Source organism: Scyliorhinus torazame, chromosome 22, assembly GCF_047496885.1.
Source record: "Scyliorhinus torazame isolate Kashiwa2021f chromosome 22, sScyTor2.1, whole genome shotgun sequence".
Classification (NCBI taxonomy): Eukaryota; Metazoa; Chordata; class Chondrichthyes; order Carcharhiniformes; family Scyliorhinidae; genus Scyliorhinus; species Scyliorhinus torazame.
Genome location: NC_092728.1, coordinates 35,142,775 through 35,166,108, shown reverse-complemented (window position 1 = coordinate 35,166,108; position 23,334 = coordinate 35,142,775). Strand labels below are relative to the sequence as shown.

The following is a 23,334-nucleotide window of genomic DNA, read 5'->3' as shown; positions in this document are numbered from 1 at the left end:
ATATCAAACGACAGGCCACTTCAAACAGAGTTACACAGTGCCAGATACATCAATCGGCAGACATGGGGTGAGCGGTTGCACATTTGTGGCTCAGGCTCAAGGTGGAATTTTTGGTCCTTGCCAGTCTGATTTACGGGCTGTTTGCTGGTGTGAGGTGCATGAGCCCTGGGGAATTGCAATACTTCATCGGTGGGGCCGGTTTATGGCTTACCAGTTGAGGAGTGTAACAAGTAAGGGGCAGCAGCTTGACCAAGAGTATATTCGAGTATACGGGAAAAGATGGCGGTGGGTGCTGGGGTGCCGTTGCCCGCCCAGTGGTCTACCGAACAGCTGGTGAACTTTTTGAACTTTAAATTCCAGCAGGAGAGGAAGGAGGCCTCAGAGGGCATGGCAAAGGTGGTGGAGCCACTTATGGCGGATTTCATACAGTCATAGAAGTTTACAGCATGGAAACAGGCCCTTCAGCCCAACTTGTCCAAGCCGCCCAGTTTTTAACCACTAAGCTAGTTATTCACAGCTCCGGGGACCCGGGTTCGATTCCCGGCTTTGGTCACTGTCTGTGCGGAGTCCGCACGTTCTCCCCGTGTCTGCTCCGGTTTCCTTCCACAAGTCCTGAAAGACGTGCTTGTTAGGTGAATTGGACATTCAGAATTCTCCCTTAGTGTACCCAAACAGGCGCCGGTGTGTGGCAACTATGGGATTTTCACAGTAACTTCATTGCCATGTTAATGAAAGCCTACTTGTGGCACGAAAGACTATTATAAAATCGCCTGCATTTGGGCCACATCCCTCTATACCCATCTTACCCACATAACTGTATAAATGCTTTTTTAAAAAGACAGAATTGTACCCGCCTCTGGCAGCTCGTTCCAGACACTCACCACCCTCCGTGAAAAAATTGCCCCTCTGGACCCTTTTGTATCTTTCCCCTCTCATCTTGAACCTATGCCCTCGAGTTTTAGACTCATCTACCTTATCTATGCCCCTCATTAGTTTATAGATTTCTATAAGCTCACCCCTAAGCCTCCTACGCTCCAGGGAAAAAAGTCAGTCTCTTCTTATAACTCAAACCATCAAGTCCCGGGAGCATCCTGGTAAATCTTTTCTGCACTATTTCTGGTTTAATAATATCCTTTCTACAATAGGGTGACCAGAACTATGTAGTTCCAAGTGTGGCCTTTGATGCGACCATCACATTCACCACAGCCTTACTAGTGTCTTGTACAACTTCAACAAGACGTGACTGTGAGATGTGGCAGGTCCGGGAGGCTTCCAGCGTCCCGGGTGGCTTCATCTGCAGAAAGTGCACCCAACTGGAGCTCCTCACAGACCGCATGGTTCGGTTGGATCAGCAATTAGATGCACTTAGGAGCATGCAGGTGGCGGAAAGCGTCATAGATCGCAGTTATATAAATGTGGTCACACCCAAGGTGCAGGCAGAGAAATGGGTGACCACCAGAAGGGGCAGGCAGTCAGTGCAGGAATCCCCTGTGGTTGTCCCCCTCTCGAACAGGTATACCCCTTTGGATACTGTCCGGGGGGATAGCCTATCAGGGGAAAACAGTAGCAGCCAGAGCAGTGGCACCATGGCTGGCTATGATGTTCAGCAGGGAGGGTCAAAGCGCAGAAGAGCAATAGTCATTGGGGACTCTATAGTCAGGGGCACAGATGGGCGCTTCTGTGGACGTGAAAGAGACTCCAGGATGGTATGTTGCCTCCCTGGTGCCAGGGTCCAGGATGTCTCTGAACAGGTAGCGGGCATCCTGAAGGGGGAGGGCAAACAGACAGAGGTTGTTGTAAATATTGGTATTAACAACATAGGCAGGAAGGGGCATGAGGTCCTGCAGCAGGACTTCAGGGAGCTCGGCAGAAAGTTAAAAGACAGGATCTCTGGGGTTGTAATCCCTGTGCCACGTGCCAGTGAGGCTAGAAATAGGAAGATAGCGCCAGCTAAACACGTGGCTAAACAGCTGGTGTAGGGGGGAGGGTTTCCGTTATCTGGACCACTGGGAGCTCTTCCGGGGCAGGTGTGATCTGTATAAGAAGGACGGGTTGCATCTAAACTGGAGAGGCATAAATATCCTGGCCGCGAGGTTTGCTAGTGTCATACGGGAAGGTTTAAACTAGTATGGCAGGGGGGTGGGTACCGGAGCAATAGGTCAGAAGGTGAAAGCATTTGAGGGGAAACTGGGGAATAGGGGCAGTATGGCTCTGAGGAAGAGCAGACAGGGAGATGTTGCTAAAAAGAGCGGGTCTGGTGGCCTGAAGTGCATATGTTTTAATGCAAGAAGAATTACGGGTAAGGCAGATGAACTTTGAGCTTGGATTAGTACTTGGAACTATGATGTTGCTGCCATTACAGAGACCTGGTTGAGGGAACATAGAAAAATACAGCACAGAACAGGCCCTGCTGCCCACGATGTTGTGCCAAACCTTTGTCCTAGATTAGTCATAGATTATCATAGAATGTACAGTGCAGGAGGCCATTCGGCCCATTGAGTCTGCACCAGCTCTTGGAAAGAGCACCCTACCCAAGGTCAACACATCCACCCAACACTAAGGGCAATTTTAGACACTAAGGGCAATTTATCATGGCCAATCCACCTAACCTGCACATCTTTGGACTGTGGGAGGAAACCGGAGCACTCAGAGGAAACCCACGCACACACGGGGAGGATGTGCAGACTCCGCACAGACAGTGACCCAAGCCGGAATCGAACCTGGGACCCTGGAGCTGTGAAGCAATTGTGCTATCCACAATGCTACCGTGCTGCCCTTAAGATGGCAGAAATAAATCTACACTATATCATTTTACCGTAATCCATGTACCTACCCAATAGCTGCTTGAAGGTCCCTAATGTTTCCGACACAACTACTTCCACAGGCAGGGCATTCCATGGCCCCACTACTCTCTGGGTAAAGAACCTACCTCTGACATGCCCCTATATCTTCCACCATTCACCTTAAATTTATGTCCCCTTGTAATGGTTTGTCTCACCCGGGGAAAAAGTCTCTGACTGTCTACTCTATCTATTTCCCCTGATCATCTGATCAAGTCGCCCCTCATCCTTCTCCGTTCTAATGAGAAAACGCCTACCACCCTCAACCTTTCCTCGTAAGACCTACTCTCCATTCCAGGCAACATCCTGGTAAATCTCCTTTGCACCTTTTCCAAAGCTTCCACATCCTTCCTAAAATGAGACCAGAACTGTACACAGTACTCCAAATGTGGCCTTACCAAAGTTTTGTACAGCTGCATCATCACCTCACGGCTCTTAAATTCAATCCCTCTGTTAATGAACGCTAGCACACCATAGGCCTTCTTCACAGCTCTATCCACTTGAGTGGCAACTTTCAAAGATGTATGAAGATAGACCCCAAGATCTCTCTGCTCCTTCACATTGCCAAGAACTCTACCGTTAACCCTGTATTCCGCATTCATATTTGTCCTTCCAAAATGGACAACCTCACACTTTTCAGGGTTAAATTCCATCTGCCACTTCTCAGCCCAGCTCTGCATCCTATCTATGTCTCTTTGCAGCCGACAACAGCCCTCCTCACTGTCCACAACTCCACCAATCTTCGTATTGTCTGCAAATTTACTAACCCACCCTTCAACTCCCTCAGCCAAGTCATTAATGAAAATCACAAACAGCAGAGGACCCAGAACTGATCCCTGCGGTACGCCACTGGTATCTGGGATCCAGGCTGAATATTTGCCATCCACCACCACTCTCTGACTTCTATCGGTTAGCCAGTTCGTTATCCAACTGGCCAAATTTCCCACCATCCCATGCCTCCTTACTTTCTGCATAAGCCTACCATGGGGAACATTATCAAATGCCTTACTAAAATCCATGTACACTACATCCACTGCTTTACCTTCATCCACATGCTTGGTCACCTCCTCAAAGAATTCAATAAGACTTGTAAGGCAAGACCTACCCCTCACAAATCCGTGCTGACTATTCCTAATCAAGCAGTGTCTTTCCAGATGCTCAGAAATCCTATCCTTCAGTACCCTTTCCATGACTTTGCCTACCACCGAAGTAAGACTAACTGGCCTGTAATTCCCAGGGTTATCCCTAGTCCCTTTTTTGAACAGGGGCACAACATTCGCCACTCTCCAATCCCCTGGTACCACCCCTGTTGACAGTGAGGACGAAAAGATCATTGCCAACGGCTCTGCAATTTCATATCTCGCTTCCCATAGAATCCTTGGATATATCCCGTCAGGCCCGGGGGATTTGTCTGTCCTCAGGTTTTTCAAAATGCCCAACACATCTTCCTTCATAACAAGTATTTCCTCGAGCTTACCAGTCTGTTTCACACTGTCCTCTCCAACAATATGGCCACTCTCATTTGTAAATACAGAAGAAAAGTACTCGTTCAAGACCTCTCCTATCTCTTCAGACTCAATACACAATCTCCCGCTACTGTCCTTGATCGGACCTACCCTCGCTCTAGTCATTCTCATATTTTTCACATATGTGTAAAAGGCCTTGGGGTTTTCCTTGATCCTACCCGCCAAAGATTGTTCATGCCCTCTCCTAATCCCCTTCTTCAGTTCCCTCCTGCCTATCTTGTATCCCTCCATGGCCCTGTCTGAACCTTGTTTCCTCAGCCTTACATAAGTCTCCTTTTTCCTCTGAACAAAACATTCAACCTCTCTTGTCAACCATGGTTCCCTCACTCGACCGTCTCTTCCCTGCCTGACAGGGACATACATATCAAGGACACGTAGTACCTGTTCCTTGAACAGGTTCCACATTTCACTTGTGTCCTTCCCGACAGCCTATGTTCCCAACTTATGCACTTCAATTCTTGTCTGACAACATCGTATTTACCCTTCCCCCAATTGTAAACCTTGCCCTGTTGCACGCACCTATCCCTCTCCATTACTAAAGTGAAAGTCACAGAATTGTGGTCACTATCTCCAAAATGCTCCCCCACTAACAAATCTATCACTTGCCCTGGTTCATTACCAAGTGCCAAATCCAATATTGCCTCCCATCTGGTCGGACAATCTACATACTGTGTTAGAAAAGCCTCCTGGACACACTGCACAAACACTACCCCATCCAAACTATTTGATCTAAAGAGTTTCCACTCAATGTTTGGGAAGTTAAAGTCACCCATGACTACTACCCTGTGACTTCTGCACCTTTCCAAAATCTGTTTCCCAATCTGTTCCTCCACATCTCTGCTACTATTGGGGGGCCTATAGAAAACTACTAACAAGGTGACTGCTCCTTTCCTATTTCTGACTTCAACCCATCCTACCTCAGTAGGCAGATACTCCTCGAACTACCTTTCTGCAGCTGTTATACTATCTCTAATTAACAATGCCACCCCCCCCACCTCTTTTACCACCCTCCCTAATCTTATTGAAACATCTATAACCAGGGACCTCCAACAACCATTTCTGCCCCTCTTCCATCCAAGTTTGCCACCACATCGTAGTCCCAAGTACCGATCCATGCCTTAAGTTCACCCACCTTATTCCTGATGCTTCTTGCATTGAAATATACACACTTCAACCCTTCTCCGTGCCTGCAAGTACTCTCCTTTGTCAGTGTTCCCTTCCCCACTGCCTCACTACACGCTTTGGCGTCCTGAATATCGGCTTAGTTGCTGGACTACAAATCCGGTTCCCATTCCCCTGCCAAATTAGTTTAAACCCTCCCGAAGAGTACTAGAAAACCTCCCTCCCAGGATATTGGTGCCCCTCTGGTTCAGATGCAAGCCGTCCTGCTTGTACAGGTCCTTCCCCAGAATGCGCTCCAATTATCCAAATACCTGAAGCCCTCCCTCCTACACCATTTCTACAGCCACGTGTTCAGCTGCACTCTCTCCCTATTCCTAGCCTCATTATCACGTGGCACCGGCAACAAACCAGAGATGACAACTCTGTCTGTCCTGGCTTTTAACTTCCAGCCTAACTCCCTAAACTCGTTTATTACCTCCACTCCCCTTTTCCTACCTACGTCGTTGGTACCAATGTGCACCATGACTTCTGGCTGCTCCCCCTCCCCCTTAAGGATCCTGAAGATACGATCCGAGACATCCCTTGCCCTGGCACCCTGGAGGTAACATACCTTCCGGGAGTCTCGCTCGCGACCACAGAATCTCCTATCTATTCCCCAAACCATTGAATCTCCTACTACTATTGCTTTTCTATTCTCCCCCCTTCCCTTCTGAGCCCCAGAGCCAGACTCAGTGCCAGAGACCTGGCCGCTAGGGCCTTCCCCCGGTAGGTCTCCCCCCCCCAACAGCATCCAAAACGGTATACTTGTTTTGAAGGGGAACGGCCACGAGGGATCCCTGCAGTCTGCCTGTTTGTTTTCTTTCCCCTGACACGATTGGCAGCTAAACGTTCCAGGATGTAGACGTTTCAGGCGGGATAGAGGAGGATGTAAAAGGGGTGGAGGAGTTGCGCTACTGGTTAGGGAGAATATCACCGCTGTACTACGGGTGGACGCCTCAGAGGCTATATGGGTAGAGATCAGGAATAAGAAATGAAAAATGAAATGAAATGAAAATCGCTTATTGTCACAAGTAGGCTTCAAATGAAGTTACTGTGAAAAGCCCCTAGTCGCCACATTCCGGCGACTGTTCAGGGAGGGTGCAGTCACAATGTTGGAGGTTTACTGCAGGCCTCCCAACAGCCAGCGGGAGATAGAGGAGCAGATAGGTAGACAGATTTTGGAAACGAGTAAAAGCAACAGGGTTGTTGTGATGGGAGACTTCAACTTCCCCAATATTGACTCACTTAGTGCTGGGGGCTTAGATGGGGCAGAGTTTGTAAGAAGCATCCAGGAGGGCTTCTTAAAACAATATGTAGACAGTCCAACTAGGGAAGGGGCGGTACTGGACCTGGTATTGGGGAATGAGCCCGGCCAGGTGGTAGAAGGTTCAGTAGGGGAGCATTTCAGGAACAGTGACCACAATTCAGTATGTTTTAAAGTGCTGGTGGACAAGGATAAGAGTCGTCCTAGGGTGAATGCGCAAAATTGGGGGAAGGCTAATTATAACAATATTAGGCGGAAACTGAAGAATCTAGATTGGGGGTGGATGTTTGAGGGTAAATCAACATCTGACATGTGGGAGGCTTTCAAATGTCAGTTGAAAGGAATTCAGGACCGGCATGTTTCTGTGCGGAAGAAGGATAAATACGGCAAATTCCGGGAACCTTGGATAACGAGAGATGTTGTAGGCTACGTCAAAAAGAAAAAGGAGGCATTTGTCAGGGCTAGAAGGCTGGGAACAGATGAAGCCTGTGTGGAATATAAGGAAAGTAGGAAGGAACTTAAGAAAGGAGTCAGGAGAGCTAAAAGGGGTCACAAAAAGTCATTGGCAAATAGGGTTATGGAAAATCCCAAGGCTTTTTACAGATACACATACAAGAGGGTAGCCAGGGAAAGGGTTGGCCCACTGAAGGATAGGCAAGGGAATCTGTGTGTGGAGCAAGAGGAAATGGGCGAGGTACGAAATGAATACTTTGCATCAGTATTCACCAAAGAGAAGGAATTGGTGGATGTCGAGTCTGGAGAAGGGTGTGTAGATAGCCTGGGTCACATTGAGATCCAAAAAGATGAGGTGTTGGGCATCTTGAACAATATTAAGGTAGATAAGTCCCCAGGGCCTGATGGGGTCTACCCCAGAATACTGAAAGAGGCTCGAGAGGAAATTGCTGAGGCCTTGACAGAAATCTTTGGATCCTCACTGTCTTCAGGTGATGTCCCGGAGGACTGGAGAATAGCCAATGTTGTTCCTTTGTTTAAGAAGGGTAGCAAGGATAATCCAGGGAACTACAGGCCGGTGAGCCTTACGTCAGTGGTAGGGAAATTACTGGAGAGGATTCTTCGAGACAGGATCTACCCCCATTTGGAAGCAAATGGACGTATTAGTGAGAGGCAGCACGGTTTTGTGAAGGGGAGGTCGCGTCTCACTAACTTGATAAGAGTTTTTCGAAGAGGTCACAAAGATGACTGATGCAGGTAGGGCAGTGGATGTTGTCTATATGGACTTCAGTAAGGCGTTTGACAAGGTCCCTCATGGTAGACTGGTACAAAAGGTGAAGTCACACGGGATCAGGGGTGAGCTCGCAAGGTGGATACAGAACTGGCTAGGTCATAGAAGGCAGAGAGTAGCAATGGAAGGGTGCTAATTGGAGGGCTGTGACTAGTGGTGTTCCGCAGGGATCAGTGCTGGGACCTTTGCTGTTCGCAGTATATATAAATGATTTGGAAGAAAATGTAACTGGTCTGATTAGTAAGTTTGCTGATGAAGTGCATCTGGGAAGTAAACGTACTGAGCTTATACCAGGACCTGGCTGCGGAGTTGATAATCGGATCAAGGCTTCGCTCTCACAAGGGGTCACGTTTGGCCTGTTGTATCCTGCTCACCTATGGGTCACACACCAGAATCGGGAGTTTTATTTTGATACGCCAGAGGAGGCGAATGAATTTGAGGGACCATGGACTGGGAGGTGTATGAGGACACTGAACTTTGGAGATGTCAAAGTGGGGAATGTGTTTTCAATCGACAGGCAGATTGGAGCATTGAATGAAATACGTGTGGAGTTGGTGAGCATGCTTCCTTTTCAATTTGTTCTGGTCGTGGGGCATTGTGGGTGTGGATTGGTTGTGGGGAAGGGGGGTAGTCGGACGTCTCGGGTAGGAGCCAACATGCTGGCTGGTTGGCAAGTTAACGGAAGTGAAGTGGGGAGTCGACTAGAGGAGGGAGATGGGGGGTTGGGTTTGCTTTTAGATATTGGTGGGGTGGTGGGGGGGAATGCTGACGTAGGTGCTGTTGATGTGACGCAGTTGGTTAAGAGGGAATGGCAGCAGACATCCTGGGGAGGGCCCCAGGAAGAGCGAGGGTATGACTGACCGGCAAGAGAGGGGGGCAGAGAGCCCCCCGACCCAGTTGATTACATGGAATGTACGGGGTTTAACTGGCCCAGCAAACAGTTGTGCATTTGCACACCATTAAAGGAGTTTGAAGGTGAATGTCGTGTTTTCTTCAGGAGATGCACCTGAAGCAGGGGGACAGGACGAGGATGAGGAAGGGCTGGGTGGGGCAGGTTACCCACCCGGGGCTGGATATGAAGATGAGTGAGGTGGTGGCGCTGGTTAACAAGAGGGTAGTCTTTGAGGTCTGCTGTATCGTATCCAATCCTGGGGGTAGGTTTGTGATGGGGGCTAGTGAATGTTTATGTCCCAAATTGGGATGATGTTTATTTCCTGAGCCTGGGCTTAAGGAAGATTCCGGACTGGGACACGCATCAGCTGGTTTATGGGGGGAGATTTCAACACTGTTCGGGATCCTAGACGGGACTGGTCATGTCCCAGATCCCTGAAGGTTTCTGCTATGGTGAAGGAGTTGAAGGAGTTGATGAGGTTTATGGCGTGCATGTGGTAGTTTGAGAGGCCGAGGCCGAAGGAGTTTTTGTATTGTTCGCACGTGCATCTGGTATACTCCGAGATTGTTTTCTTTGTGTTGGATAATGCGCTGCTGGCAGCGGTGGCACTGGGTGGACCTGCAGCTGGTTCAGAGGGAGGCTCAGCGGCCACAGTGGAAGTTAAGTTTGCCATTCGTGGGGTGGAGGAGAGGTGGAAGGGTTCACCTTGAAGTGGAAGCTGTTTCCTGACTTCTTTAAGGAGTACTGGGTCGTCAACAGGCGGTGGGGGTGGGGGAGGCAGAAGTGTCACAGTATCATAGAAATATCAAACGGCAGGTCACTCAAAATAGTCACACAGTGCCACAGAAATATGAAATGGCAGGTCACTTCAAAACAAAGAGATCCCCTCCTTAACCTGATTACAGAGAACCAGGAACTCTCCACTGGAACAATCACTCTCACCTTGGCGAACTGTTTGAGCTTAGAGCTGGGATCTCGGGACGTTGTGATCATAATTTTTGGATCTTCCACCCCTGCCCACTTGTACTCATCATCAATCTGGCTGCTTATTCCTGTGGAGAACAAATTAATGAATGAGAGAATCACCCACCATAACCCACACTGACACTGCCCATCCACACCATGACCTGACCCAGTCTGACCGGCACTGTGACCCGACCCTCACCCGCACCATAACCCAGTACAACCCCACCAGCTCCGTAACCCACCCTGACACACACAACACTCCATCCCAGCTCTGACCTGTCACGGCAATTGAAATGCACTGCATCAACATGATCTTTTGATCCTCAAATTGGCTGCTCAACGCACATTTCCCACATTGCTGAACCCATATGATTTGCAAGCTAGGAAGACCTGCCCTCCCTCAGATTTCCTCCCCTCCCACAGCTCAAGTTCAAGGATGCCTGGTATTGCCCCATTCTCTCTATTCCGGCATCGTCTTGAGAGAGATGACTTGCTCTCACCCTCGCCTCCTTCATCATCGTATTCCAGAACCTTCTGCAGTTCCAGTGCGTCGCGCCGCAACTCCGTGGGAATCAGCTTGTTTTCTACAAGAGGGAAAAGGAGAAGAGATAAAACCCGTCACAGCAACACAAACCAAGAAATTTCCACCAAATAAAATGACATCTGTTGGCATTGCCTGCAGCAGGAAGAACAAAGTGGTGGAAGTATAGGGGGGAAACAGTACTCAGAGCTAAACATGCAAACATTAGAGGGCTGCAATAGGTTTCTGTCACTGCCCCCTTCTCCGCAAAGTGAAACTCTCGATCTGCCATAAAGGACTGGTCCATGAGCCCAGTCCAAAGATGGGCAGGTTAGGTGGATCGGCCGTGCTAAATTGCCCCTTAGTGTCCAAGAAGGCTAAGTGGGTTATGGGAATGGTAGTGGGCCTGGGGAAGGTTCTCTTTCAGGCCTCCATCCGAATGGCCTCCATCTGCACTGCAGAAATTCTATGGTTCTATTCATCTATGAGATGAGTCCCTGCATCTACTTAATCTTCCCAGCTGGGTTCAGAGCTGGCGAATCGACAGTATTCCCCCACCCACCGGTCACTAGGTTTAGGTGGTGGTTACACAAAGTGATCATAGAACCCCTGCATTCGGCACGGAGTTTGCAACGACCCATGAAAGAGTACGCTACCTAGCACCCCACCCCCATTCCTGGAACCCAACCCACACATCCTTGGACATAAAGAACAAGTTAACATGGCCAATCCAACAAACCTGCATATCTTTGAACTCTGGGTGGAAACCGGAGCACCCAGAAGGAACCCACGCAGACACGGGGAGAACAAGCAAACTTCACAGACAGTCACCCAAAGTTGGAATTGAACCGGGGTCCCTGGCGCTGTGAGGCAGCAGTGCTAACCAGTGTCACCGTGTTGCTCAAATAAGGTAGGCCAGGGAAAGATAGCAGATTTCCTTCTCTAAAGAACATTACTGAATCAGTGGGTTTTTAATGACATTCGACAATGGTTTCATGGTCAGCAGTAGACTTTAAATTCCACATTTTTATTGAATTGAAATTTCACAATGGTGGGATTTGAACCTGGGTCCTTGGATCTTGCCCCAGGTCTCCGCATTACGAGTCCAGTGACAATGCCACTGCGTCACCGCCTCCCCCGAGCTACTGCCCATCAACCCTCCAACTTCAAATCTGCTGTCACCCTCCGTTACCAATCCAAAGTTCTCGAGTGTGACGGCACCTCCCAAATTCATATCTAGACTTCTCGCTTTTGCAATTCTGCATCCCTCCAATCAGCCCTGCCCTAATACTGAAACAGTTCTGATCAAAGTCAGAACTGATATTCGTTGAGGTGCGACTGTGGTAAACTATTTTTCCTCATGCTCCTCCACCAGTCTGTAACGTTCGACGTGATCACAACATGCTCTTAACCCTCATGTCACCAGCTGGGCGGTATGGTGGTTGCTGGTTTAAGTCAAATGCCTTAAACCAGGGCCAGAGAATCACCTACAATGGTTTTCTTCCCACTGCTACAACATTTACCACCACAATCCCTGCCCCGCTCCCTCAAAACCAGGCCCCAGAAGTACCTTCCTTTGGATCCACCTATTTCTTATCTACAAGCGACTCCTTGGTGATATCATTTGAAAGATATCAAGTTTCACATGTACACTGGCACCACTCAGCTGTGCCTTAGATTAGATACAGAGTAAAGCTCCCTCCGCACTGTCCCAGTCAAACACTCGCAGGATGGGCACAGCATGGGGTTAGATACAAAGTTCCCAGAGGCTGCCCCAGTCAAACACTCGCAGGATTAGGCATGGCATGGCGTTAGATGAGACACTATCAGAAGATAGTGACAGAAGATAGACATTCACCTTCGAGAGCACACTTGAGCTTCTGTTTCTTCTCCTCGACGCTCCGAAGTTTATCTTCCTGTGCCTTGTGGTACAGATACTCGCGTCGCAGTCGAGCTTCCCGCCGTAGCTAAACAATTGAAGAGATTTCAGTGAATACACCGCAACGTTCTCAACCAAGAGCGCGCGGGGCACAGAGACCGCCCCGGCAGGAAGGGGGAGGGGGGGGGGAGACAGGGGGGGACATGGATAAATGTGTGGATGTGGTCTTGCACGTTCCCCCGGCGTCTGCGTGGATTCAAAGAATAATAATAATCTTTATTGTCACAAGTAGGCTTACATTAACACTGCAATGAAGTTACTGTGAAAAGCACTCTCCCCCCTCGCACACACGGGCACGCACTCTCCCCCTCCCGCACGCATGCGCTCTGCCCCTCCCACACGCGCGCACGCTCTCCCCCTCCTGCACACGCACGTTCTCCCCTTCCCGAACGCACTCTCTCCCTCCCGCACGCGCGTGCACTCTCGCCCTCCCGCACGCGCACTCTCCCCCTCCCGCACGCTGTAGCCAGTTAAAATGGCTAACTCCCAATTTAAAATGGCCAACCCCGATTTAAAATGACGAACGGAAAAGGCTGATGGGAAAATCAGCCAACAGGACTAAAACAAGCAGCTGCAGGTAAAACTGTATTCGCCTCTGGGGAGGCCAGACAGAATCGATACCTGCAGCCTTCAACATCACAAAACACCAGCCATCTGAATATTAATTAGCAATTCCCGGGAACAATGTGCAACAAATTAGACACACAAAGCCAACCCAGACTTTTCGGCGCCAACAGGAGCCGACACAAAGAGAGGTGAACGACCACCCCAAAACCGCCCCTCGATCAAGGAATCACTCCAGCATTGGAGAATATCGAACCAAGTGATTGGAACGAAGTCCAATCACTTGGAACCAGGTTCAAGGTCCGCCCCGAAAGGCGGTCCGCCCGAAAGGCGGGAAGCCCCTGGGGACTACGAGAATAGAGTCCAAGTTCAAATCGGCTCTTCTGACAAAATGAATGAAAATCGCTTATTGTCACAAGTAGGCTTCAAATGAAGTTACTGTGAAAAGCCCCTAGTCGCCACATTCCGTCGCCTGTTCGGGGAGGCTGTTACGGGTTCTTCATCCTTCTGCACCCTTCGAGACCCTTCTGCTGACCTTCTGCAACCACTGCTCAAATCGTAAGTCCTACATCAACGCTCGCTACGAGTGAGGCGCTCCTAGCTATCGACCTGTACCAGCTTTGAATCCCGCAGGCTCAGAACCCATACGAAAGGACATTCATTTCCCTGACCTGGTGGGCCATTCCCAAAGTTAAGTATTGGCCTGTTAGTTGTAGGAAGTAGCTTAGAAGTAGAATTAATGTGTAAGTATTGATTACAGTATATAATAAAAGTGCGTTAATTTAACTCTTACGAAGCGGTGTGTTGGATTACTGATCATTACTCGGACTTGAACCACGTGGCGGTATCAGAAAGATACCTGGCGACTCAAGAGCAAAAGTGATAAAACAAGAGCAATTAAACTAAGGCTAAAACGAGCAACAATGCGCACTCTCGCCCTCCTACATGCGCGCGCTCTCCCCCTCCCCACACGCAACGTACTCCCACTCCCTCGCGCACGCCCCCTCCCTCCCTCCCACGCGCACGCCCCCCCCTCCCTCGCGCACGCCCCCTCCCTCGCGCACGCCCCCTCCCTCGCTCCCTCGCGCACGCCCCCTCCCTCGCTCCCTCGCGCACGCCCCCTCCCTCGCTCCCTCGCGCACGCCCCCTCCCTCGCTCCCTCGCGCACGCCCCCCCCCTCGCTCCCTCGCGCACGCCCCCCCCTCCCTCCCTCTCGCACGCCCCCCCTCCCTCTCTCGCTCCCTCGCGCACGCCCCCTCCCTCGCTCCCTCGCGCACGCCCCCTCCCTCGCTCCCTCGCGCACGCCCCCTCCCTCGCTCCCTCGCGCACGCCCCCCCTCTCGCTCCCTCGCGCACGCCCCCCCTCCCTCCCTCTCTCGCGCACGCCCCCACGCCCCCTCCCTGGCGCACGCATCCTCCCCCTCTCCCTGGCGCGCGCCCCCGCTCCCCCTCGGCGCGCTCCCCCTCTCCCCCCCCGGCGCGCTCCCCCTCTCCCCCCCCGGCGCGCTCCCCCTCTCCCCCCCCGGCGCGCTCCCCCTCTCCCCCCCCGGCGCGCTCCCCCTCTCCCCCCCCGGCGCGCTCCCCCTCTCCCCCCCCGGCGCCCCCCCCCTCTCCCCCCCCCCCGGCGCCCCCCCCCTCTCCCCCCCCCGGCGCGCCCCCCCCCTCTTCCCCCCGGCGCGCCCCCCCCCTCTCCCCCAGGCGCGCCCCCCCTCTCCCACCCAGCGCGCCCCCCCTATACCCCACCCAGCGCGCCCCCCCTCTCCCCCCCAGCGCGTCCCCCCTCTCCCTCCCCCCCCCGCGCCCCCCCTCTCCCCCCCCTCGCGCCACCCCTCTCCCTCCCCCTGTACCCCCCCTCTCCCCCCCGGCGCGCCCCACCTCTCCCCCACCCCTCTCTCCCCCCCCGCCCCCCCTCTCCCCCACCCCCTCTCTCCCCCAACCCCTCCCCCACCCTCTCTCTCTCTCCCCTCTCTCTCTCCCCCCTCTCTCTCCCCCCCTCCCCCCTCTCTCCCCCCCTCCCCTCACCCCCCCTCTCTCCCCCCCTCCCCTCACCCCTCTCCCCCCCCCTCTCCCCCACCCCCTCCCCTCCCCCCTCTCTCCCCCCCCTCCCCTCACCCCTCTCCCCCCCCCTCTCCCCCACCCCCTCTCTCTCTCCCCCCCTCTCCCCCACCCCCTCTCTCTCTCTCCCCCCCTCTCCCCCACCCCCTCTCTCTCTCTCCCCCCCCCTCTCTCTCCCCCCCCTCTCTCCCCCCCCCCCCTCTCTCCCCCCCCCCTCTCTCCCCCCCCCCTCTCTCCCCCCCCCCTCTCTCCCCCCCCCCTCTCTCCCCCCCCCTCTCTCCCCCCCCCTCTCTCCCCCCCCCTCTCTCTCCCCCCCCCCTCTCTCCCCCCCCCCTCTCTCCCCCCCCCTCTCTCCCCCCCCCCTCTCTCCCCCCCCCCCTCTCTCCCCCCCCCCTCTCTCCCCCCCCCTCTCTCCCCCCCCCTCTCTCCCCCCCCCCTCTCCCCCCTCCCCCTCTCTCCCCCCACTCCCCTCCCACCTCTCTCCCCCCCTCCCCTCCCCCCCTCCCCCTCCCCCCCTCCCCCCCTCCCCCCCTCCCCCCCTCCCCTCCCCCCCTCCCCCCACCTCCCTCTCCCCCCCCTCTCTCCCCCCCTCTCTCCCCCCCCCTCTCTCTCCCCGCCCCCCTTCTCTCCCCCCCCTCTCTCTCCCCGCCCCCCCTTCTCTCTTCCCCCCCCCTTCCCCTCTTCTCCCCTCCCCTCTCTCTCTCCCCCCCCTCTCTTCCCCCCCCTCCCCCTCTTCTCCCCCTCCCCCTCTTCTCCCCCCCCTGCTCTTCTCCCCCCCCCTCTCTTCTCCCCCCCCCTCTCTTCTCCCCCCCCTCTCTTCTCCCCCCCCCCTCTCTTCTCCCCCCCCCCTCTCTTCTCCCCCCCCCCTCTCTTCTCCCCCCCCCCTCTCTTCTCCCCCCCCCCTCTCTTCCCCCCCCCCTCTCTTCTCCCCCCCCTCTCTTCTCCCCCCCCTCTCTTCTCCCCCCCCTCTCCCCCCCCATCCGCGCCCCCCCCCTCTCCCCCCCATCCGCGCCCCCCCCCTCTCCCCCCCATCCGCGCCCCCCCCTCCGCGCCCCCCCCTCTCCCCCCCTCCCCTCTCCCCCTCTCCCCCCCTCCGCGCCCCCCCCTCTCCCCCTCCGCACCCCCCCTTCTCCCCCCTCCTCCGCGCCCCCCCCTCCCCCCCTCCGCACCCCCCCTTCTCCCCCCTCCTCCGCGCCCCCCCCTCCCCCCTCCGCGCCCCCCCCTCTCCGCGCCCCCCCCTCCCCCCCTCCGCGCCCCCCCTCTCCCCCCCTCCTCTCCCCCCCTCCGCGCCCCCCCTCCCCCCCCCCCCGCGCCCCCCCCTCCGCCCTCTCCCCCCCTCCGCGCCCCCCCTCCGCCCTCTCCCCCCCCCCTCCGCCCTCTCCGCGCCCCCCCTCTCCCCCCCCTCCGCGCCCCCCCTCCGCCCTCTCCCCCCCTCCGCGCCCCCCCTCCCCCCTCTCCCGCGCGCTCCCCCCCCTCCCGCGCGCTCTCCCCCTCCCACGCGCTCCCCCCCTCCCCCTCCCACGCGCTCTCCCCCTCCCTCACACGCGCTCTCCCCCTCCCTCACACTCGCTCTCCCCCTCCCTCACACTCGCTCTCCCCCTCCCTCACACTCGCTCTCCCCCTCCCTCACACTCGCTCTCCCCCTCCCTCACACTCGCTCTCCCCCTCCCTCACACTCGCTCTCCCCCTCCCTCACACTCGCTCTCCCCCTCCCTCACACTCGCTCTCCCCCTCCCTCACACTCGCTCTCCCCCTCCCTCACACTCGCTCTCCCCCTCCCTCACACTCGCTCTCCCCCTCCCTCACACTCGCTCTCCCCCTCCCTCACACTCGCTCTCCCCCTCCCTCACACTCGCTCTCCCCCTCCCTCACACTCGCTCTCCCCCTCCCTCACACTCGCTCTCCCCCTCCCTCACACTCGCTCTCCCCCTCCCTCACACTCGCTCTCCCCCTCCCTCACACTCGCTCTCCCCCTCCCTCACACTCGCTCTCCCCCTCCCTCACACTCGCTCTCCCCCTCCCTCACACTCGCTCTCCCCCTCCCTCACACTCGCTCTCCCCCTCCCTCACACTCGCTCTCCCCCTCCCTCACACTCGCTCTCCCCCTCCCTCACACTCGCTCTCCCCCTCCCTCACACTCGCTCTCCCCCTCCCTCACACTCGCTCTCCCCCTCCCTCACACTCGCTCTCCCCCTCCCTCACACTCGCTCTCCCCCTCCCTCACACTCGCTCTCCCCCTCCCTCACACTCGCTCTCCCCCTCCCTCACACTCGCTCTCCCCCTCCCTCACACTCGCTCTCCCCCTCCCTCACACTCGCTCTCCCCCTCCCTCACACTCGCTCTCCCCCTCCCTCACACTCGCTCTCCCCCTCCCTCACACTCGCTCTCCCCCTCCCTCACACACGCTCTCCCTCTCCCTCACACTCGCTCTCCCTCTCCCTCACACTCGCTCTCCCTCCCTCACACACACTCTCTCTCCCCCTCACACTCTCTCTCCCCCTCACACTCTCTCTCCCCCTCACACTCTCTCTCCCCCTCACACTCTCTCTCCCCCTCACACTCTCTCTCCCCCTCACACTCGCTCTCCCCCTCCCTCACACTCGCTCTCCCCCTCCCTCACACTCGCTCTCCCCCTCCCTCACACTCGCTCTCCCCCTCCCTCACACTCGCTCTCCCCCTCCCTCACACTCGCTCTCCCCCTCCCTCACACTCGCTCTCCCCCTCCCTCACACTCGCTCTCCCCCTCCCTCACACTCGCTCTCCCCCTCCCTCACACTCGCTCTCCCCCTCCCTCACACTCGCTCTCCCCCTCCCTCACACTCGCTCTCCCCCTCCCTCACACTCGCTCTCCCCCTCCCTCACACTCGCTCTCCCCCTCCCTCACACTCGCTCTCCCCCTCCCTCACACTCGCTCTCCCCCTCCCTCACACTCGCTCTCCCCCTCCCTCACACTCGCTCTCCCCCTCCCTCACACTCGCTCTCCCCCTCCCTCACACTCGCTCTCCCCCTCCCTCACACTCGCTCTCCCCCTCCCTCACACTCGCTCTCCCCCTCCCTCACACTCGCTCTCCCTCTCCCTCGCTCTCCCTCTCCCTCACACTCGCTCTCCCTCTCCCTCACACTCGCTCTCCCTCACACTCGCTCTCCCTCTCCCTCACACTCGCTCTCCCTCTCCCTCACACTCGCTCTCTCCCCCCTCACACTCTCTCCCCCCCTCACACTCTCTCCCCCCCTCACACTCTCTCTCCCCCTCACACTCTCTCTCCCCCTCACACTCTCTCTCCCCCTCACACTCTCTCTCCCCCTCACACTCTCTCTCCCCCTCACACTCTCTCTCCCCCTCACACTCTCTCACCCCCTCACACTCTCTCACCCCCTCACACTCTCTCACCCCCTCACACTCTCTCTCCCCCTCACACTCTCTCTCCCCCTCACACTCTCTCTCCCCCTCACACTCTCTCTCCCCCTCACACTCTCTCTCCCCCTCACACTCTCTCTCCCCCTCACACTCTCTCTCCCCCTCACACTCTCTCTCCCCCTCACACTCTCTCTCCCCCTCACACTCTCTCTCCCCCTCACACTCTCTCTCCCCCTCACACTCTCTCTCCCCCTCACACTCTCTCTCCCCCTCACACTCTCTCTCTCCCCCTCACACTCTCTCTCTCCCCCTCACACTCTCTCTCTCCCCCTCACACTCTCTCTCTCCCCCTCACACTCTCTCTCTCCCCCTCACACTCTCTCTCTCCCCCTCACACTCTCTCTCTCCCTCACACTCTCTCTCTCCCTCACACTCTCTCTCTCCCTCACACTCTCTCTCTCCCTCACACTCTCCCTCTCCCTCACACTCTCCCTCTCCCTCACACTCTCCCTCTCCCTCTCCCTCACACTCTCTCTCCCTCAGAGGGTGGTGGTTGGTGGGAAATGTTCAGACTGGAGTCCAGTTACTAGTGGTGTACCACAAGGATCTGTTTTGGGGCCTCTGCTGTTTGTCAGTTTCATAAATGACCTGGAGGAGGGCATAGAAGGATGGGTGAGTAAATTTGCAGATGACACTAATGTCGGTGGAGTTGTGGACAATGCGGAAGGATGATACAAGTTACAGAGGGACATAGATAAGCTGCAGCGCTGGGCTGAGAGGTGGCAAATGGAGTTTAATGCAGAAAAGTGTGAGGTGATTCATTTTGGAAGGAAGAAGTACTGGGCTAATGGTAAGATTTGTGGCAGTGTGGATGAGCAGAGATCTCGGTATCCATGTACATAGATCCCTGAAAGTTGCCACCCAGGTTGAGAGGGTTGTTAAGAGGGCGTACGGTGTGTTACTTTTATTGGTAGAGGGATTGATTTCAGAGCCATGAGGTCATGTTGGAGCTGTACAAAACTCTGGTGCGGCCGCATTTGGAGTTTTGCATGCAATTCTGGTCGCCGCATTCTAGGAAGGATGTGGAAACATTGGGAAGGGTGCAGAGGAGATTTACCAGAATGTTGCCTGGTATGGAGGGAAAATCTTATGAGGAAAGGCTGAGGGACTTGAGGCTGTTTTCGTTAGAGAGAAGGTTAAGAGGTGACTTAATTGAGGCATACAAGATGATCAGAGGATTGGATAGGGTGACAGTGAGAGCCTTTTTCCTCAGATGGTGATGTCTAGCACGAGGGGACATGGCTTTAAATTGAGGGGAGATAGATAAGACAGAGAGTAGTAAAGGCGTGGAATGCCCTGCCTGCAACAGTGGTGGACTGGCCAACACTAAGGGCATTCAAAGAGAGAGACATATGGACGATAAGGGAATAGTGTAGATGGGCATTAGAGTGGTTTCACAGGTCGGCGCAACATCGAGGGCCCAAGGGCCTGTACTGCACTGTAATGTTCTATGTTCTCAGTCTCCCTCTCTCTCACACACACTCTCTCTCCCTCCCACACACACAACACAATCACTCCCTCACACACACGCAATCACTCTCTCTCACTCTCTCACTCACACACACACACAATCACTCTCTCACTCACACACACACAATCACTCCCTCCCTCCCACACACACACACACACACAATCACTCCTTCCTTCCTTCCTTCCTTCCCTCCCACAGAGACACACCATCACTCCCTCCCTCCCACAGCCACACCATCACTCCCTCACCATTGTCGCCGCTCCAGTCTTCCCTGAGCACACACCAGTGTCGCGCTATTATATTGGTTGAGATTCCTCTGCCTATCGCAGCGCCAGTTGCTGACGCAGGAGGCGGCGGGCACTGTGAATGGCGGAGCAGCTGCCGTCCTGCTTTGTGATAGGAGGATGCAGGCAGCGGGTGGAGAACGTTGGCGGCCTCTGATTGGCAGCTCCCCTGTCCTGTGCGGTCCGATTGGCGGAGCGGTGCAGAGCCGTGTCCTGATTGGTGGCGAAGTGAGAGCTGCTTTGACAAGGAGTGATCCAGACTAGAAAGGTTCGCTCCTTTCCCCCGAGAGGCTGTCAGAGCTGCTCAGATTGTCCACTAGTTTCTGTTTGTTTTACATTCCAGAATCTGCAGCAATTTGCTTTTTCCTGATTCCTGGGGTGAGGAGCTTCGTCCTGATTGGCTCACGGGCGGACCTTTTTTTGGTTCTCCGGATGTGGGCGTTTGCTGCCCATCCCTGTCCTGTTATGTAATTTGGAATAACAAAAGCTGCCACTTGATGCAGTTTTGAGTGAAAGATACTCCAGACTTTGAAGTGAGTTGTTGCTCTTTCTAGCTTTAGTCTATTTGTCTGTTTAGGTCGCCTTTGCTCATGAGTCGCCAGGTATCTTTATGATACCGCCACGTGGTTCAAGTTCAGGTTATGATTAATAACACAGCACACCGCTTAGTAAGGATTAAAACAACGGTCATTTATTATATACAACAAGCAATATTAATACCCTAATACTACTTTCTATATAACAAACCTATCACTACTGGCCAATACTTAACTTAGGAAGAGCCCACCAGGTCAGGGAAACGAATGGCTTGTCCAATCAAATCTAGCCCGCGGGATTCAAAGGCTGCTACAGGTCGGTGGCTAGGTGTCTCTACCGGATAGCGATCGTTGGATTCAAACTTACACTTGCCGGTGGCTGGTCTTGCGAAGGTCTCGAGCAGGCGAATATGAGAGAGAGAGAGATCTGAACTTGGGCCTTTACTTTTATAGGGCCCAGGGGCTTCCCGCCTCCCGGGGCGGCCCTTGACCCTGAGTCCCAAGTGATTGGATTCTGTCCCCAGTCTCTGGGTTCGATGTGTCCAATGGTGAGGCGATTCCTCGATCGGGGGGTGGTCGCTCACCTGTCTTTGTTTCGGCCACTGCAGGTGCCGACAGGTCTGGCCCGGTATTCAATTGCTAATATGTGGCAATTGTCCCCGGGGATAGCCGATTTAGCTGTGGATGTCTGAGTAGATTAGGTGTAAACAGTCCTGAATGCAACTGCGGATACCTGGGTTGATGGGCTGTTGATAGCCCTGAGTATCGATCTGGGCTACGTTCCCCGAGCTGAAGCTGCAAACCTGTCTGCAGCTGCCTGCTTGTGTCTTCTTGGCTGCTTTTCCCAGCAGTCTTTCGGGTTAGCCGTTTTAAACTGGGTGTTGGCCAGATTAATCGGAGCGCAGCCATTTGACATGGCTACATTCCCGCCTTGTGATCCTAACGCGAAGCGTGAAGGATCACATAAATGTTGTCCTCTTTGTTTCCCGACTGGGGGGCACCTCCCACATGGCCACTACTCTGACCCTAGCTATGCACAAAAATTTACCTAAACAATTCTTGAGGGCGCTATGTCAGGCAGGGGCATGTATCTCTCAAAAAATAAACTGGGAACCTCTAATTTTACCTAAACACTCTATACTCCTAAACATTGCATTATCCTATCTTCCTAAAACATACAACAACAATCACAACATTTAATATACTCTTTCCTGGCTTGGCAGTCAAGCTCAGGATCATACATTTTTTTTAATGAAACGTTCCGTATATCTCTTTATTTACAGGAAAAATGCACGTGAATACTCTTTATTCTTTATAGGTCGCGGGGGTCTGGGGTCTGGTCATAGCCGAATATCGGGGATCGGATCCGATATACCGGGGTTCGAGCGCGGTACTCTCTCTTCCATTTGCGGAGGCGCATCGTCTGTACTGCACAACTGAGTATAGCCAATGCCAACAGTGCCTCAATGATGTATGATAGAGAGTACCAAGTTATGAACTTGGCACACCAGGATAATGCAGCGTGGTTGGTGACTGGGCCCTCGGTACTACTGGGCAGTGAAGCGTTAACTGCAGGGGGGTTTGGAATAATGGGGTCCGCGTTCCCGCGCAACCAAAAGTCCATAATAAATATGTTGAGCACGAAGAAAGGAGTCCTCATGGCTGTCTTCTTTCTTTTCCTTTTCCTGTTTGCTGGTTTTCTCCGGACTTGGAGCTTCTGGAGTTCTGTAAGACAAGCGTAGTGTGTGTAAATACTTCGGTTTAATATCTGGTGTGTTGGTGTGTCTGTCCTTCTTGGGGCCAATTAAACCCTTATAATTGGTCACAGCATGTGACTCTCCCCCCCATTTTTTTTTCAAAACAAATGTTTGGACACGGCACACTTCCCAATGGTGGACCAGTGCTAACTTTATCATCCAAATGCTCTAGGATGTAAATAGCATGTGGCAGCAACCCAAAGGTTGCCTAAATAAAATAAAACGGTTTTTGAAAGTAAAGTTTGAATGAGGTATGTGTGGGCCGCGACGGGTACGATTTGGGTGGAGTCCCCGGGTAGGACGGCTACCAATACCGTATCTTCCCTACCCGAGCGTTTTTGACCAACGGGGGGGTCCCCAGGCAGGATGGGCCTCACGCCGTTTCTCCACTGCCTGAGCGACCAAAGAACGGACAAAAATGTAGTCATCACGGTGGGGTTACTGTTCTGATTCTACCATCAAATCAGAAGAGTAGCTACGATCGGGCGTCTGGTCTGGTGGGTGTCTTAGGCAAGTCCTCAGAGGTTTCAGCAGAATGAGCGTGTGGCGGTGGTGGGTGTCTGAGGCAAGTCCTCAGAGGTATCGGCCGAATGGGTGTGTGGCCGCGGTGGGGGTCAGTGGGAAAAGTTAAAAGTTCAGGTGAATGGGTGTGGGGCGGTGAGAGAATTCTCCTGTAGGACGAACAACATTTAACAAACAGACAGACAACATAAAACATTCTGCAGGTTCCATCAGAAAGGACAACACTTTTCACCAAGTGTCTCCTTTAAATCATCATGTGGACACCTCAGTTCTCGGTCACTACGGGCTCTGCCTTTTTCTTATCGAGAGCGCCGGTCTGTTGGGCACTCTGTGGTTTTTTAGGGCCATTGCATTCTCTAGCAAAATGTCCCAATTGG

The 23,334-nt window shown here is 54.3% G+C and overlaps 1 protein-coding gene across 3 annotated transcripts in view; it reads right to left on the bottom strand.

Annotated features, from left to right (window-relative positions):
• imp4 (IMP U3 small nucleolar ribonucleoprotein 4) overlaps nt 1-20,198 on the bottom strand; it is a 54,792-nt gene extending 34,594 nt beyond the window's left edge. For 2 of the 3 annotated variants that reach the window (XM_072488040.1, XM_072488042.1), the window contains exons 1-4: nt 20,107-20,198; nt 12,271-12,379; nt 10,393-10,476; nt 9,869-9,978 (exon numbers count right to left, since the gene is read on the bottom strand). In XM_072488040.1, coding sequence (XP_072344141.1) covers nt 9,869-9,978; nt 10,393-10,476; nt 12,271-12,379; nt 20,107-20,109 — 306 coding nt within the window. In that variant the 5' untranslated portion in view covers nt 20,110-20,198. The remainder of the gene's footprint in view (nt 1-9,868; nt 9,979-10,392; nt 10,477-12,270; nt 12,380-20,106) is intronic. The other variant, XM_072488041.1, reaches the window with a different exon arrangement.
• Between the last annotated feature and the right edge of the window lie 3,136 nt (nt 20,199-23,334).